The 19270-nt window shown below is 42.2% G+C and overlaps 1 protein-coding gene across 2 annotated transcripts in view; it reads left to right on the forward strand.

Moving 5' to 3' along the window:
- The window catches only part of LOC130318576 (shootin-1-like), a 56436-nt gene that overhangs the window by 16488 nt on the left and 20678 nt on the right, over positions 1–19270 (forward strand). For both annotated transcript variants that reach the window (XM_056552897.1, XM_056552901.1), the window contains exons 8-12: positions 73–167; positions 2605–2751; positions 12803–12956; positions 14718–14865; positions 15086–15147. In XM_056552897.1, the coding sequence (XP_056408872.1) occupies positions 73–167; positions 2605–2751; positions 12803–12956; positions 14718–14865; positions 15086–15147 (606 nt within the window). The remainder of the gene's footprint in view (positions 1–72; positions 168–2604; positions 2752–12802; positions 12957–14717; positions 14866–15085; positions 15148–19270) is intronic.

A 19270-nucleotide genomic window follows, 5' to 3' on the forward strand; every position in this document is an offset into this window, starting at 1 on the left:
TGGAGGACTATCTTCTAACTACAAGCATGCTCGTGGACTATCCTTGAGTAACTTACTCTGTTTTTTGTTTAGTGTCGCTTGCGGTCACCCGGGAATATGCCGACGCTCTGGACCAGCTAGAACTGGAGCAAAGCTTAAGACATGAAGCGGAAAGCTATGCAAGCAAGGTATAGTGATGTGATGAATACAGAGTCAGTCATCTCTTATTCTGCTCCTTGCATTGTCATCTAATGGCAAATTTTGGAAAATGTTATCAAAAAGTAAGTGGAGGGGAGAACAATTTATATCGGCTACTAGGAAAAACATGGAGGTTAGATTCTACAATAGTCCTTGTGTCATAAGTTATATGTCTACCTGAAGGGGCCCAAAATATTTCAATCCCTAATGGGAATGAACCAGGACCTATAGTTGAAGAACAGGTTTAAATGAAACAATAGGAGATGTGGGATTCTTGTAGGCATCAGGAATGGAACAAGAGGTTCATAAATTAAGATGAGTTATTGAAGAAATTGGCATAACAGTCAACAGATCCTATATACAAGAATATAACTACTATAATACTGCTCCTATATACAAGAATATAACTACTATAATACTGCCCCTATATACAAGAATATAACTACTATAATACTGCTCCTATATACAAGAATATAACTACTATAATACTGCTCCTATATACAAGAATATAACTACTATAATACTGCTCCTATATACAAGAATATAACTACTATAATACTGCCCCTATATACAAGAATATAACTACTATAATACTGCTCCTATATACAAGAATATAACTACTATAATACTGCTCCTATATACAAGAATATAACTACTATAATAGCCTCCTATATACAAGAATATAACTACTATAATACTGCTCCTATATACAAGAATATAACTACTATAATACTGCTCCTATATACAAGAATATAACTACTATAATACTGCTCCTATATACAAGAATATAACTACTATAATACTGCCCCTTATATACAAGAATATAACTACTACCATAATGCTCTTATAGACAAGAATATAACTACTATAATACTGCTCCTATATACAAGAATATAACTACTATAATACTGCTCCTATATACAAGAATATAACTACTATAATACTGCTCCTATGTACAAGAATATAACTACTATAATACTGCTCCTATATACAAGAATATAACTACTATAATACTGCCCCTTATATACAAGAATATAACTACTACCATAATGCTCTTATATACAAGAATATAACTACTATAATACTGCTCCTATATACAAGAATATAACTACTATAATACTGCTCCTATATACAAGAATATAACTACTATAATACAGCTCCTATATACAAGAATATAACTACTATAATACTGCTCCTATATACAAGAATATAACTACTATAATACTGCTCCTATATACAAGAATATAACTACTATAATACTGCCTCTTATATACAAGAATATAACTACTATAATACTGCCTCCTATATACAAGAATATAACTACTATAATACTGCTCCTATATACAAGAATATAACTACTATAATACAGCTCCTATATACAAGAATATAACTACTATAATACTGCCTCCTATATACAAGAATATAACTACTATAATACAGCTCCTATATACAAGAATATATCTACTATAATACTGCCTCCTATATACAAGAATATAACTACTATAATACTGCCTCCTATATACAAGAATATAACTACTATAATACTGCTCCTATATACAAGAATATAACTACTATAATATTGCCTCCTATATACAAGAATATAACTACTATAATACTGCTCCTATATACAAGAATATAACTACTATAATATTGCCTCCTATATACAAGAATATAACTACTATAATACTGCCTCCTATATACAAGAATATAACTACTATAATACTGCTCCTATATACAAGAATATAACTACTATAATACTGCTCCTATATACAAGAATATAACTACTATAATACTGCTCCTATATACAAGAATATAACTACTATAATACTGCTCCTATATACAAGAATATAACTACTATAATACTGCCTCTTATGTACAAGAATATATCTACTATAATACTGCTCCTTTATACAAGAATATAACTACTATAATACTGCTCCTATATACAAGAATATAACTAATATAATACTACTCCTATATACAAGAATATAACTACTATAATACTGCTCCCTATATACAAGAATATAACTACTATAATACTGCCTCCTATATACAAGAATATAACTACTATAATACTGCCCCCTATATACAAGAATATAACTACTATAATACTGCCTCCTATATACAAGAATATAACTACTATAATACTGCTCCTATATACAAGAATATATCTACTATAATACTGCTCCTTTATACAAGAATATAACTACTATAATACTGCTCCTATATACAAGAATATAACTACTATAATACTGCTCCTATATACAAGAATATAACTACTATAATACTGCCTCCTATATACAAGAATATAACTACTATAATACTGTTTTTTGGAAAGTTTATGCTATAGCTGCAGTCAATAGGATACATAGAGGTGATATAGGAGACATATCCTTTAGCAGGTGATATAAATACATCCTATCCCAGGTTCTGAAGGAGAAGAAGGCCATTTCCAGGCAGAGTATGATCCTAATGCAGAACGTACAACCCAATGAGATGCTGGTGAAAGCTCTGGATGATGTCCGCTCCATGACCACGACCCTGGAAGACACCAAGCGAGAACTGCAGACAAAGGTGACCAGTAGTGTTGAGCGCTATATAGTTGTCATTTTTTTCCCCCACAGAACACATCACAGTGATCTCATCCCTCCCGGCTTCCAGCTTGGGGTCTAAAGAAGGTTCCTATACTATTTACTGTATTACTCACAAGAGGATCCCTCCAAGGAACAGCACAGGAATCAAACCGGCGCTCACAGACTTCAATTGCAAAATGTTCTTGATTTCCCGGCATGCAACGCGTTTCGCTGGATAACCAGCTTCATCAGGCATGTTAGAAAAGGGACACACTAAGGGTATTTATACATAGAAAACATTAACTCATACGTTGCTGGAACAAACAATATGGGGAAAAATAAACATCAAAGGCCATCGTAAAGAAGAGAGTATCTAGGGATATACATACACATATATAAATGTGATAGTACAAATGATAAAAAAAAAATACATAATAAAAGTAGAATAAAAAATATATAAAAAAAAAAGGAAGAGAAAAAAAAAGGGAAAAAAAATAGCATGAAATAGAGCGGATACTGCTACACAGCATTCTCAATCATTTCATTTAATCCATCAGGAAAAAGAGCAGAGGGAAAAAATCCAGTAGGATTCTCTATTGATTACCGTATTTTTCGTCCTATAGGACGCACCGGCATATAAGACGCACCCAATTTATAGGTGCGAAATCTAAAAAAATAAAGATTTTGAACCCAATAGTGGTCTTCAACCTGCGGACCTCCAGATGTTGCAAAACTACAACTCCCAGCATGCCCGGACAGCCGTTGGCTGTCCGGGCATGCTGGGAGTTGTAGTTTTGCAACATCTGGAGGTCCGCAGATTGAAGACCACTGCATAGGAGGTAATACTCACGTGTCCCCGCCGCTCCGGACCCGTCACCGCTGCCCTGGATGTCGCTCCATCGCTGTCCCCGTCGCTCTGGAATGTCTCTGCTCTCCGTCGCCGCCATCACGTCGTTACGCACGCCGACGCACGTACGCGACGACGTGATGACGAGGAAGGAGAGCGCCGGCCATACAGGGGATCCCTGAACGGAGAAGACACCGAGGAGGCAGGTAAGGTCCCTCCCGGTGTCCTGTAAGCACTAACCCGGCTATTCAGTCAGGCTGTTCGGGACCGCCGCGGTGAAATCGCGAAAATCCCGAACAGCCGGGTTAGTGTCACTTTCCCTTCAGACGCGGCGATCAGTTTTGATCGCCGCGTCTGAAGGGTTAATACAGGGCATCACCGCGATCGGTGATGTCCTGTATTAGCCGCGGGTCCCGGCCGTTGATGGGCGCAGGGACCGCCGCGATAGGGGTGTATTCGCCGTATAAGACGCACCGACTTTTCCCCCCCAGTTTTGGGGAAGAAAAAGTGCGTCTTATACGGCGAAAAATACGGTAATCTTTGAAATCGATTTTTTACGATAGATGGAATGACTTCAATGATCTTCAATTTCAAACAATCAAAATTGCCTGCATGGATCAAACAGACATGTCGGGAGACGCTGTGTAGCATAAACCGCCCTCGTACATCGGAACGGCGTTTATTCATGCGGGACCGCACCGTCTGAACGGTGCGGCCCACATATTGCATACCGCATATACAGGATAAAAGATAAATCACATAACTGCTTTCGCAGTTATGTTAACCCTTAATAGAGAACAATTTTTTCGAAACATTAGACATAAAACTATCACCTGTGTCTATCATATTGCAGCATTTGCATCTGGCTTTCTTACAACAGACGGTGCCATTAACCTGTTCTGTAAGGTTAGGTGCATTGGACTGGTTTTTCCTCAATCACTAGGGGCCACCAAATTCCGCAGATTTTTAGCTCTGCGGAATGTGACACCCGGGTGGTCTGCCAAGGCATCCTTTACAATCGGATCCCCCTTTATTATGTGCCAATGTTTATTTAATATTGTTTTAATAATCTGGGGTGCTGCACAATTAAAATTGGTAATGAAATTGTGACTATGAAAATTATTCAGCTTTTTGTTTTGACTCTTAACTATTGTACTAACTGAGGACTCATCCTTAGTAGTAATGGTGACATTTTTTGGGATGATTAAATCATTTTGATTTAGCATTTTTGCTCGGTTATAAGCTTTATTAAGGACAGATTTAGGGTAGTTTTTTTTCCTTAAAACGGCTCTGCAGGATCCGGGACTGCTCCAAAAAAATCAGTGTCAGAGGTACAATTTTTTCTGATTCGCAAATACTGCCCATAGGGCACATTGCGTATCCATTGTGGGTAGTGAGAACTATTAAAATCCAACAGGCTGTTAATGTCAACAGGTTTAAAATATGTTTTCGTTTTTATACCGCCATCAGGATCCTTGCTGAGCTGAATATCAAGGAAATCAATAGAAGGAGGAGAACAATGTGAAGTGAATTTTAATCCCCAAGTGTTCATATTAAGAGAATCCACAAAATCTTGAGCTTGAAGCGGTGAGCCTGTCCAAATAATAAATAAATCATCAATATATCGTCTATAGAAGTGTTACGCCCTCCCCGCTCCTCCCCGGAGCACTCGCAACTTCCTCGCATTTGCAGCGCCCCGGTCAGACCTGCTGACCGGGTGCGCTGCAATGTCTCTCTCAGCCGGGATGCGATTCGCGATGCGGGAGGCGCCCGCTCGCGATGCGCATCCCGGCTCCCGTACCTGACTCGCTCCCCGTCGGTCTTGTCCCGGCGCGCGCGGCCCCGCTCCTTAGGGCGCGCGCGCGCCGGGTCTCTGCAATTTAAAGGGCCTCTGCGCCACTGATTGGCGCAGCAGGCTTAATTAGTATGTTCACCTGTGCACTTCCTATTTATACATCTCTTCCCCTGCACTTCCTTGCTGGATCTTGTTGCCATTGTGCCAGTGAAAGCGTTCCTTGTGTGTTCCTAGCCTGTGTTCCAGACCTCCTGCCGTTGCCCCTGACTACGATCCTTGCTGCCTGCCCTGACCTTCTGCTACGTCCGACCTTGCTCTTGCCTACTCCCTTGTACCGCGCCTATCTTCAGCAGTCAAAGAGGTTGAGCCGTTGCTGGTGGATACGACCTGGTTGCTACCGCCGCTGCAAGACCATCCCGCTTTGCGGCGGGCTCTGGTGAATACCAGTAGCAACTTAGAACCGGTCCACCAACACGGTCCACGCCAATCCCTCTCTGGCACAGAGGATCCACCTCCAGCCAGCCGAATCGTGACAAGAAGGCAATATATTGATTAAAGGAGTACTCTGATTTAAAAATGTATACCCCCAAATGTTCCCCTTGGCTGTACCTCTTTGGGCATGTACTTATTTCTGAAATTGGTCCAGCCATTCTCCCGCTGCGGGGCAACGTATTTTCTGCCACTTCCCGGTTATGGTGGTGTTGAGGATGACGTAAAAATCGTCATCCCCCATGCTGCCTTGCTACAATTTCCTGTCCCTCCGTGCCTCCCTCCTCCTCAACCCCTCCCCTCTCTCTTACCTAATAATTTTAATAAAAACGCCCCCCCGCTGCTGCCCATACCCCTAAACACACCCCTTTCATTTTTGTCTCTCTCCCCCTCCACTACCATGCACCAATGAAAGGGAGCTCCACCGCTGCACTCAGCTCCCAGCTTAGATGTAGCTATATGCTAAAAAAAAAGTTACTAAGTCGTTTGTAGAATATCCCTGTTAGTTATGCCAGCGTAACTATCAGGGATATCATTGGCCTACAATTATCACGTCCGGTCCCGGCGAGTTTGTATGTGCGCGCGCGCGCGGCTGGATCTCGCTGATAGGAGTGGGTATCCTACAGCTATCCCATGTCCGGTCCCAAGGAGATGGTATGTGCGCACGCGCAGCCGGATCACGCTGATTGGCGGAGGATATTCTGACGCGTTTGCACAGCCCAGCCAATGACGGCTGTGCAAACGAAGACTATATGAATATGCAAAGGATGGGAGTGACTGGATCGCGGTGAGGGGGGCAGGCTTAGAGAGGAGAAGACTGAGAGCGGTGACGTTTCGTTACAAAGATGGCCGCGGTCGGGGAACGAAATTCATAATTCTGGCAGACAGGCTGTACTTCCGGATATCGTAAAAGTCAAGGATGCGTGCAAGCGAGACTACTGAGGTAATTGACTTTATTATATAACTTCGTGCTAGCTGTGCAATGCCATAAAATAACTTTGCTCCAGAGTACTCCTTTAAAGACAGGGGACTGTGCGATATGGGAGGACACGAAACGCCCCATAACCAGGTTAGCATAACTAGGGGCGAATCGAGTCCCCATCGCACAGCCCCTGCATTGTCTGTAGATAATCTCATTGAAAGTAAAAAATATAGGGGGAGATTTATCAAAACCTGTGCAGAGGAAGAGTGGTGCAGTTGCCCATAGCAACCAATCAGATTGCATCTTTCATTTTCCACAGGCCTCTTTAGAGGCCTGTGGAAAATGAAAGAAGCAATCTGATTGGTTGCTATGGGCAACTGCACCACTCTTCCTCTGCACAGGTTTTGTTAAATCTCCCCCATTGTGTTCTAAAATGAAAAAAAAAATATAGAATCAATAATAAAACGTGCTTGGATAGATGAAAAATCACCGCTAGAGTACAAAACCTCTTTAATAGCATCTAAACCAATCGGGGTGATAATATTGGAATAAAGGGCACAAACGTCCAGTGTTAGGAATAAAAAATTAGAAGGAAAAATGGTGTTAGTAACTTCCCTAATTAACTGTGTAGAGTCTTTAAGATAAGAGGGAAGTGATAGAACAAAAAGTGGTAAAAACAAATCAATATAATGTGAAAGATTACAGGGAAGAGAACCCACACCAGAAATAATAGGGCGACCTGGGGGACAAACTAAAGATTTGTGTCATTTAGGTAAATAATAAAATAAAGGTAATGAACAATTTTTCACTGACAGAAAATCACGTTCTTTTTTTATTTAATAAGTGGTTATCAACAGCACTTTTTATTAATTGATTATATTCCGAATAATACACAGGGGAGGGATCATGAGTTAAAACGTCATAATACTCCTTGTCAGAGAGGATTCTGAGGGCTTCATCAATATATGCGGCTCTATCTAAAACTGCTATTCCACCCCCCTTGTCAGCGGGGCGGATAATTATGGAGGAGTTACCTTGAAGGCTCTTAACAACCTGTCGTTCTACTAAACTTAAATTATCTTGTATCTTACCAAAATTAAAACTGTCTCGCAGAGTGCAGAGTTCTTTCGAAACGATCTGATAGAAAGTCTCGACATAGGGGCCCTTGTTATGGATAGGGTAAAAGGATGGGGGGGGGGGGGGGGATTACTTTTACATGTTTAATGTCACCATCACTATGGGCAACCAAATCGGGCGCAAATTGTGACTGAGGATCCCTATTTAGTGGGCTCCGATACGGGCGTTGCGCCCGATTTGGTTGCCCATAGTGATGGTGACATTAAACATGTAAAAGTAATCCCCCCCCCCCCATCCTTTTACCCTATCCATAACAAGGGCCCCTATGTCGAGACTTTCTATCAGATCGTTTCGAAAGAACTCTGCACTCTGCGAGACAGTTTTAATTTTGGTAAGATACAAGATAATTTAAGTTTAGTAGAACGACAGGTTGTTAAGAGCCTTCAAGGTAACTCCTCCATAATTATCCGCCCCGCTGACAAGGGGGGTGGAATAGCAGTTTTAGATAGAGCCGCATATATTGATGAAGCCCTCAGAATCCTCTCTGACAAGGAGTATTATGACGTTTTAACTCATGATCCCTCCCCTGTGTATTATTCGGAATATAATCAATTAATAAAAAGTGCTGTTGATAACCACTTATTAAATAAAAAAAGAACGTGATTTTCTGTCAGTGAAAAATTGTTCATTACCTTTATTTTATTATTTACCTAAATGACACAAATCTTTAGTTTGTCCCCCAGGTCGCCCTATTATTTCTGGTGTGGGTTCTCTTCCCTGTAATCTTTCACATTATATTGATTTGTTTTTACCACTTTTTGTTCTATCACTTCCCTCTTATCTTAAAGACTCTACACAGTTAATTAGGGAAGTTACTAACACCATTTTTCCTACTAATTTTTTATTCCTAACACTGGACGTTTGTGCCCTTTATTCCAATATTATCCCCCCGATTGGTTTAGATGCTATTAAAGAGGTTTTGTACTCTAGCGGTGATTTTTCGTCTATCCAAGCACGTTTTATTATTGATTCTATTTTTTTTTTTTCATTTTAGAACACAATATTTTTACTTTCAATGAGATTATCTACAGACAATGCAGGGGCTGTGCGATGGGGACTCGATTCGCCCCTAGTTATGCTAACCTGGTTATGGGGCGTTTCGAGTCCTCCCATATCGCACAGTCCCCTGTCTTTAATCAATATATTGCCTTCTATAGACGATATATTGATGATTTATTTATTATTTGGACAGGCTCACCCCTTCAAGCTCAAGATTTTGTGGATTCTCTTAATATGAACACTTGGGGATTAAAATTCACTTTACATTGTTCTCCTTCTTCTATTGATTTCCTTGATATTCAGCTCAGCAAGGATCCTGATGGCGGTATAAAAACGTAAACATATTTTAAACCTGTTGACATTAACAGCCTGTTGTATTTTAATAGTTCTCACTACCCACAATGGATACGCAATGTGCCCTATGGGCAGTATTTGCGAATCAGAAAAATTGTACCTCTGACACTGATTTTTTTGGAGCAGTCCCGGATCCTGAAGAGCCGTTTTAAGGAAAAAAAACTACCCTAAATCTGTCCTTAATAAAGCTTATAACCGAGCAAAAATGCAAAATCAAAATGATTTAATCATCCCAAAAAATGTCACCATTACTACTAAGGATGAGTCCTCAGTTAGTACAATAGTTAAGAGTCAAAACAAAAAGCTGAATAATTTTTATAGTCACAATTTCATTACCAATTTTAATTGTGCAGCACCCCAGATTATTAAAACAATATTAAATAAACATTGGCACATATTAAAATTGTTCTCTATTAAGCAGTTATGTGATTTATCTTTTATCCTGTATATGCGGTATGCAATATGTGGGCCGCACCGTTCAGACGGTGCAGTCCCGCATGAATAAACGCCGTTCCGATGTACGAGGGCGGTTTATGCTACACAGCGTCTCCCGACATGTCTGTTTGATCCATGCAGGCAATTTTGATTGATTGAAATTGAAGATCATTGAAGTCATTCCATCTATCGGAAAAAATCGATTTCAAAGATTAATCAATAGAGAATCCTACTGGATTTTTTCCCTCTGCTCTATTTTTTCTGATGGATTAAATGAGTATTACCTCCTATGCAGTGGTCTTCAATCTGCGGATCTCTCAATGTTGCAAAACTACAACTCCCAGCATGCCTGGACAGCCAACGGCTGTCCGGGCATGCTGGGAGTTGTAGTTTTGCAACATCAGGAGGTCCGCAGGTTGAAGACCACTATTGGGTTCAAAATCTTTATTTTTTTAGATTTCGCACCTATAAATTGGGTGCATCTTATACGCCGGTGCGTCCTATAGGGCGAAAAATACGGTAATCAATAGAGAATCCTACTGGATTTTTTCCCTCTGCTCTCTTTTTCCTGATGGATTAAATGAAATGATTGAGAACGCTGTGTAGCAGTATCCGCTCTATTTTATGCTATTTTTTTTTCCTTTTTCTCTTCCTTTTTTAAAATATTTTTTATATATTTTTTATTCTACTTTTTTATTCTACTTTTTTATGTATTTTTTATCATTTGTACTATCACATTTATATATGTGTATGTATATACCTAGATACTCTCTTCTTTACGATGGCCTTTGATGTTTATTTTTCCCCATATTGTTTGTTCCAGCAACGTATGGGTTAATGTTTTCTATGTATAAATACCTTTAGTGTGTCCCTTTTCTAACATGCCTGATGAAGCTGGTTATCCAGCGAAACGCGTTGCATGCCGGGAAATAAAGAACATTTTGCAATTGAAGTCTGTGAGTGTGATTCCTGTGCTGTTCCTTGGAGGGATCCTCTTGTGAGTGCTTTACCTGTGTTGCCAGGAACGGCTGCCTAACTTCACCCGTCGAGGGTTAATTTCCTACAGCCTACACCATAGTTGTACTTGGTCGTAGTACAACTCACTTCGGTGAGCAGTTTTGCTTCTAAACATTATATTGGATTTAACGTTATCACACTAGGAGCGCTTTCCCTTTTGTCTTTTATTTACTGTATTAGACTGGAGAGCGAATATCGTCACTAAAGAAAATTAGGAGATAGGAGATAGATAGATATGAGATAGATAGATAGAGAAAGATGAGAGAGAGAGATAGATAGAAATGAGAGATATGAGATAGATAGATAGATATATACTCTGATGCCATGGCAGTGTGCACCCGTGTATTAGGCTGTTGTGCCGGCTATCTTTCTTTTTTCTTGTGTAGATAGATATATAGATATGAGATAGGTAGAAATGAGATAGATAGATATGAGATAGATAGATATGAGATAGATAGATAGATATGAGATAGATATGAGATAGATAGATAGATAGATAGATAGATAGATAGATAGATATGAGATAGATAGATAGATAGAGAAAGATGAGAGAGAGAGATAGATAGGAGAGATATGAGATATATAGATAGATATATAGATATGAGATAGATAGAAATGAGATAGATAGATATGAGATAGATAGATAGATATGAGATAGATATGAGATAGATAGATAGATATGAGATAGATAGATATGAGATAGATAGATAGATATGAGATAGATAGATAGATATGAGATAGATAGATAGATAGATAGATAGATATGAGATAGATAGATAGATAGATAGATAGATAGATAGATATGAGATAGATAGATAGATAGATAGATAGATAGATATGAGATAGATAGATAGATAGATGTGAGATAGATAGATAGATAGATAGATATGAGATAGATAGATATGAGATAGATATGAGATAGATATGAGATAGATAGATAGATAGATAGATAGATATGAGAGAGATAGATAGATAGATAGATAGATATGAATAGATATGAGATAGATAGATAGATAGATAGATAGATATGAGATAGATAGATAGATAGATATGAGATAGATATGAGATAGATAGATAGATAGATAGATATGAGATAGATAGATAGATAGAGAAAGATGAGAGAGAGAGATAGATAGGAGAGATATGAGATATATAGATAGATATATAGATATGAGATAGATAGAAATGAGATAGATAGATATGAGATAGATAGATAGATAGATAGATATGAGATAGATATGAGATAGATAGATAGATAGATAGATATGAGATAGATAGATATGAGATAGATAGATAGATATGAGATAGATAGATAGATAGATAGATATGAGATAGATAGATAGATAGATATGAGATAGATAGATAGATAGATAGATAGATATGAGATAGATAGATAGATAGATAGATATGAGATAGATAGATAGATAGATATGAGATAGATAGATAGATAGATAGATATGAGATAGATGGATATGAGATAGATATGAGATAGATAGATAGATATGAGAGAGATAGATAGATAGATAGATAGATATGAGATAGATAGATAGATATCAGATAGATCGATATCAGATAGATAGATGGATAATATAGATAGATAGGTAGATAGTTTTCCGCATGCAAATATATCGAATAACCGCGAATATATCGAATGTGAATTTCGCGACTATAGGACAAATATTCGTCCATATATTTGCGAAATATCGCAAATTCGAATATGGCATATGCCACTCATCACTAGTGACCAGATGCCCTTGTGAGCTCATACACATCAACTAGGACACTTATTTGGTCCTTGTAGGTTTATCCTGCCCAGTCGTGACATGTTCTTAGTGTTCCCCTCCACAGGGAGAGTTTTCTCCATAACTTTTGTATCTATGCCTATTTAATGTGATACTGTCAGCTGAGAGCTCTAGGGGTCCCAACATAACTGACCCAATACACCTCCTAAACTGTGAAAAGAAGCCCAGCCAAGGACATGGAGCTCCGAGGACCACTATGTCTTGGCACTTGGTTGCAGAACATGATCTCCTTATGACCATCCTCACTCTCAACAGGTGGTAAGTTTAGAGAAGGAGTTATCCGAGCGGCCAACGAAAGAGGAATTGCTCGCCATCCAGGAAGATCTGAAAGTAACAAACGCAGCCAAAAGTCAGCTAGAAGAAGAAGTGAAGGTAACGAAGGAGAAGTGCACACGTCTAGAAGAAAGAGGTATGGAAACTCATGGCTCTCCAATGTGGCCTCCAGAAAACCCATCAGTCAATATCCTTGCGATTGTACAGAACTGGGATTGGGTCAATGTCTTCCAAGATAAAGATGACCTTATCATCCAAATAGACACAGATTACCCAATGAGTAGAGATGTGTGAGGGTAGGACACCACAAAGGGAAAGGAGGAACGTACCTGTCTAGATCGACTGAAAAGAGGGTAAGTAAGATAAATGGTGGGAGGTAGAGGAATGTAGGCAGCAAAGAGGAAAAAAAAGAAAAAGGGGCGGGGGAAATTTAGGCAGATATGATATACTTGTATTCATTGGAGTCTTGAAACTGGACCCAATAAAATCAGTTCTGGAGGAGACTATCTTATAGTTATTATTCAGTTGAGCAGTAAAATCGTAGAGTGGAGTCCATTAAGAAGGAGGAAGACAGGCTTTAGACCTCTCTCCAAAACGAGGCATGTTTCGGGCAACTTTAGAATACATAAAGGAGGGTGCTCTCCTCACCACAGCCCCTCCGGCAGAGTGAAGAGGTATTCTATGGTTGTAGTAGGAACTCGGTACAATCACGATAGCAGTTTATATCTGGCCTTTTGGGACTGACCAACTCCTTTTTGGGAGATGCTAACAGAGAGTTCCTAGAGAAGAGGGCCAGGATGAGGAGAGAAGAGAGAAAATAGTAAGAACTTATTCACCCTAAAGCACGAGACCGGGAGCACTCACCTGGGACACCAAGAGATGCAAACAAAATCTTCTTTATTGACAATGCAGGTAAAGCAACATAGCAGGGAGGTGGATAGTTGACACGAGGATGAGTGGGTTTAGCCGGTGGGCGACGGTCCGTATCGCGCCGTGGGGCCTGACGAAGCGCAAGTTGCGCAATACGGACCGCCGCTCACCGACTGAACCCACCCCTCCTCGTGGGTTCCTGAGAACAGGTAAAAAAAAAAAGACGGATATGGGGGGGGGGGGGGATGTGTCCCGTAGGGAGACATCTGGCATAGAGTTTCAGGGTAGGGGGTAGGAGACTGTGGGATCAGAGGAGCCCGAACGATAAGTGGATCTCCCCTACCCTGAAACTCTATGCCACGGGCAGCTTGTCTGTGTCTCGGCTGCAGTCTGAGATTTAGGACTCCAGAATCAGCCTGAGAGCTATAAAAAGGACTTACGGCCAGGACTGGTAGGGAGACCCCTAGTGGTCATTTTTTTTCAAAGCGGAAAATTTTATAGAAAGAAGCATATTTTTTAATAACATGCTATTGGAAAGTTATTCTGCATACATGAATCTACAATATATGAAAAGTTATTTTGATGAAAGGTACCCTTTAATTTCTACAGGTAATTTTATAGTTAGAGATAGATGTATCTCTAAGAAATTCTGCAAGGAAGTTGGGGAGGAAGACCGTTGGGTTAGCAAGAAAGAACAGCGGGTAGTCAACATACGTGGTGACCTTATGCCCATGGTCACCCGTAATGTGCCCGTAATGTCTGAGTTTACATTGATGGAGGGTGAGAATGATAAGAGAAGAATGGGGCAGTAGAGATGGTTCTGCTAGAGGTGGAGAAGGGCATCGACAGAAAGCCATTGACCAAGACCTCTGCCAGGGCAAGCATATAGTTCAACCAGGATAATAGATCTGAACCGAGACCAATGTAGCAGAGGGTACGTGTAGGAAAAGGCCAACCTACACCATCAAAGACCTTTAGGAGCGGATACTGTATGAATAAACTCAACATGTACTGTACGTTCCTGCAGTTAAATCCCTGGAAAAAGAACTGGAGAGAAAAGAAATCTCACCTAACTCAGTGGATAATGAATCGGAGGTGGCATCACCTATCTCACCGCCGCCGCCTCCACCACCGCCACCACCACCAACGTGCCCTCTTTTCAAGACTCCTGAAGAGTGAGTCCCCGATATGCTGGGTATAACTTTCTGGGGTGTTTGGAGATCTGTGGGGGCTTATATAGGCTCCACCATAGGTCTCCATATCTACTCTGTGAAGTGTTGTTCATCTATTGAGAACACAAGATAAATGGGAGCTTCTTCATTGAATCCCGATTTTGTATCATTATATCATTAAGGAAAACATGAAGTCACAGAATAATATATTCTTATTTTCCAGCCCCCTGGCATTAATAAAACAGAGAAGAGGACAACAGGGGACGGAGGGGTCAGCAGTGACTGGTAAGAAATTATGTCTTCAAGGGAAACTTAATGGTGGTCACTGGTTGTGACTTAGTGCTATAAAAAAGCCTCAATGACTTCTGGATACAAATGTTTAAGTCAGAAGGAGGTCTGTACAGTGTGTGATGTCAGGAGGTCCGTGCAGTGTGTGATGTCAGGAGGTCTGTACAGTGTGTGATGTCAGGAGGTCTGTACAGTGTGTGATGTCAGGAGGTCTGTACAGTGTGTGATGTCAGGAGGTCTGTACAGTGTGTGATGTCAGGAGGTCTGTACAGTGTGTGATGTCAGGAGGTCCGTGCAGTGTGTGATGTCAGGAGGTCTGTACAGTGTGATGTCAGGAGGTCTGTACAGTGTGTGATGTCAGGAGGTCTGTACAGTGTGTGATGTCAGGAGGTCTGTACAGTGTGTGATGTCAGGAGGTCTGTACAGTGTGTGATGTCAGGAGGTCTGTACAGTGTGTGATGTCAGGAGGTCTGTGCAGTGTGTGATGTCAGGAGGTCCGTACAGTGTGTGATGTCAGGAGGTGTGTACAGTGTGTGATGTCAGGAGGTCTGTACAGTGTGTGATGTCAGGAGGTGTGTACAGTGTGTGATGTCAGGAGGTGTGTACAGTGTGTGATGTCAGGAGGTGTGTACAGTGTGTGATGTCAGGAGGTGTGTACAGTGTGTGATGGCAGGAGGTCTGTACAGTGTGTGATGTCAGGAGGTGTGTACAGTGTGTGATGTCCAGGAGGTCTGTACAGTGTGTGATGTCAGGAGGTCTGTACAGTGTGTGATGTCAGGAGGTCTGTACAGTGTGTGTGTGATGTCAGGAGGTCTGTACAGTGTGTGATGTCAGGAGGTCTGTACAGTGTGTGATGTCAGGAGGTCCGTGCAGTGTGTGATGTCAGGAGGTCCGTACAGTGTGTAATGTCAGGAGGTCCGTACAGTGTGATGTCTGTGATGTCAGGAGGTCCGTACAGTGTGTGATGTCAGGAGGTCCGTGCAGTGTGTGATGTCAGGAGGTCTGTACAGTGTGTGATGTCAGGAGGTCTGTACAGTGTGTGATGTCAGGAGGTCTGTGCAGTGTGTGATGTCAGGAGGTCTGTACAGTGTGTGATGTCAGGAGGTCTGTACAGTGTGATGTCAGGAGGTCTGTACAGTGTGTGATGTCAGGAGGTCCGTAGAGTGTGTGATGTCAGGAGGTCTGTAGCAGTGTGTGATGTCAGGAGGTCTGTACAGTGTGTGATGTCAGGAGCTCTGTACAGTGTGTGATGTCAGGAGGTTTGTACAGTGTGATGTCAGGAGGTCTGTACAGTGTGTGATGTCAGGAGGTCTGTACAGTGTGTGATGTCAGGAGGTCTGTACAGTGTGTGATGTCAGGAGGTCTGTACAGTGTGTGATGTCAGGAGGTCTGTACAGTGTGTGATGTCAGGAGGTCTGTACAGTGTGTGATGTCAGGAGGTCTGTACAGTGTGTGATGTCAGGAGGTCTGTACAGTGTGTGATGTCAGGAGGTCTGTACAGTGTGTGATGTCAGGAGGTCTGTACAGTGTGTGATGTCAGGAGGTCCGTGCAGTGTGTGATGTCAGGAGGTCTGTGCAGTGTGTGATGTCAGGAGGTCTGTGCAGTGTGTGATGTCAGGAGGTCTGTACAGTGTGATGTCAGGAGGTCCGTACAGTGTGTGATGTCAGGAGGTCTGTACAGTGTGTGATGTCAGGAGTTCTGTACAGTGTGTGATGTCAGGAGGTCTGTGCAGTGTGTGATGTCAGGAGGTCTGTACAGTGTGTGGTGTCAGGAGGTCGTGCAGTGTGTGATGTCAGGAGGTCTGTACAGTGTGTGATGTCAGGAGGTCTGTACAGTGTGTGATGTCAGGAGGTCTGTGCAGTGTGTGATGTCAGGAGGTCTGTACAGTGTGTGATGTCAGGAGGTCTGTACAGTGTGTGATGTCAGGAGGTCTGTACAGTGTGTGATGTCAGGAGGTCCGTGCAGTGTGTGATGTCAGGAGGTCTGTACAGTGTGATGTCAGGAGGTCTGTACAGTGTGTGATGTCAGGAGGTCTGTACAGTGTGTGATGTCAGGAGGTCTGTACAGTGTGTGATGTCAGGAGGTCTGTACAGTGTGTGATGTCAGGAGGTCTGTACAGTGTGTGATGTCAGGAGGTCTGTGCAGTGTGTGATGTCAGGAGGTCCGTACAGTGTGTGATGTCAGGAGGTGCTGTACAGTGTGTGATGTCAGGAGGTCTGTACAGTGTGTGATGTCAGGAGGTGTGTACAGTGTGTGATGTCAGGAGGTGTGTACAGTGTGTGATGTCAGGAGGTGTGTACAGTGTGTGATGTCAGGAGGTGTGTACAGTGTGTGATGGCAGGAGGTCTGTACAGTGTGTGATGTCAGGAGGTGTGTACAGTGTGTGATGTCAGGAGGTCTGTACAGTGTGTGATGTCAGGAGGTCTGTACAGTGTGTGATGTCAGGAGGTCTGTACAGTGTGTGATGTCAGGAGGTCTGTACAGTGTGTGATGTCAGGAGGTCTGTACAGTGTGTGATGTCAGGAGGTCCGTGCAGTGTGTGATGTCAGGAGGTCCGTACAGTGTGTATGTCAGGAGGTCCGTACAGTGTGATGTCAGGAGGTCCGTACAGTGTGTGATGTCAGGAGGTCCGTGCAGTGTGTGATGTCAGGAGGTCTGTACAGTGTGTGATGTCAGGAGGTCTGTACAGTGTGTGATGTCAGGAGGTCTGTGCAGTGTGTGATGTCAGGAGGTCTGTACAGTGTGTGATGTCAGGAGGTCTGTACAGTGTGATGTCAGGAGGTCTGTACAGTGTGTGATGTCAGGAGGTCCGTAGAGTGTGTGATGTCAGGAGGTCCGTGCAGTGTGTGATGTCAGGAGGTCTGTACAGTGTGTGATGTCAGGAGCTCTGTACAGTGTGTGATGTCAGGAGGTTTGTACAGTGTGATGTCAGGAGGTCTGTACAGTGTGTGATGTCAGGAGGTCTGTACAGTGTGTGATGTCAGGAGGTCTGTACAGTGTGTGATGTCAGGAGGTCTGTACAGTGTGTGATGTCAGGAGGTCTGTACAGTGTGTGATGTCAGGAGGTCTGTACAGTGTGTGATGTCAGGAGGTCTGTACAGTGTGTGATGTCAGGAGGTCTGTACAGTGTGTGATGTCAGGAGGTCTGTACAGTGTGTGATGTCAGGAGGTCTGTACAGTGTGTGATGTCAGGAGGTCGTGCAGTGTGTGATGTCAGGAGGTCTGTGCAGTGTGTGATGTCAGGAGGTCTGTGCAGTGTGTGATGTCAGGAGGTCTGTACAGTGTGATGTCAGGAGGTCCGTACAGTGTGTGATGTCAGGAGGTCTGTACAGTGTGTGATGTCAGGAGGTCTGTACAGTGTGTGATGTCAGGAGTTCTGTACAGTGTGTGATGTCAGGAGGTCTGTGCAGTGTGTGATGTCAGGAGGTCTGTACAGTGTGTGGTGTCAGGAGGTCCGTGCAGTGTGTGATGTCAGGAGGTCTGTACAGTGTGTGATGTCAGGAGGTCTGTACAGTGTGTGATGTCAGGAGGTCTGTGCAGTGTGTGATGTCAGGAGGTCCGTGCAGTGTGTGATGTCAGGAGGTCTGTACAGTGTGTGATGTCAGGAGGTCTGTGCAGTGTGATGTCAGGAGGTCTGTACAGTGTGTGATGTCAGGAGGTCTGTACAGTGTGTGATGTCAGGAGGTCTGTACAGTGTGTGATGTCAGGAGGTCTGTACAGTGTGTGATGTCAGGAGGTCTGTACAGTGTGTGATGTCAGGAGGTCTGTACAGTGTGTGATGTCAGGAGGTCTGTACAGTGTGTGGTGTCAGGAGGTCCGTGCAGTGTGTGATGTCAGGAGGTCTGTACAGTGTGTGATGTCAGGAGGTCTGTACAGTGTGTGATGTCAGGAGGTCTGTACAGTGTGTGATGTCAGGAGGTCTGTGCAGTGTGTGATGTCAGGAGGTCTGTACAGTGTGTGGTGTCAGGAGGTCCGTGCAGTGTGTGATGTCAGGAGGTCTGTACAGTGTGTGATGTCAGGAGGTCTGTACAGTGTGTGATGTCAGGAGGTCTGTACAGTGTGTGATGTCAGGAGGTCTGTGCAGTGTGTGATGTCAGGAGGTCTGTACAGTGTGTGATG

This window comes from Hyla sarda, chromosome 1 (genome assembly GCF_029499605.1).
Source record: "Hyla sarda isolate aHylSar1 chromosome 1, aHylSar1.hap1, whole genome shotgun sequence".
Classification (NCBI taxonomy): domain Eukaryota; kingdom Metazoa; phylum Chordata; class Amphibia; order Anura; family Hylidae; genus Hyla; species Hyla sarda.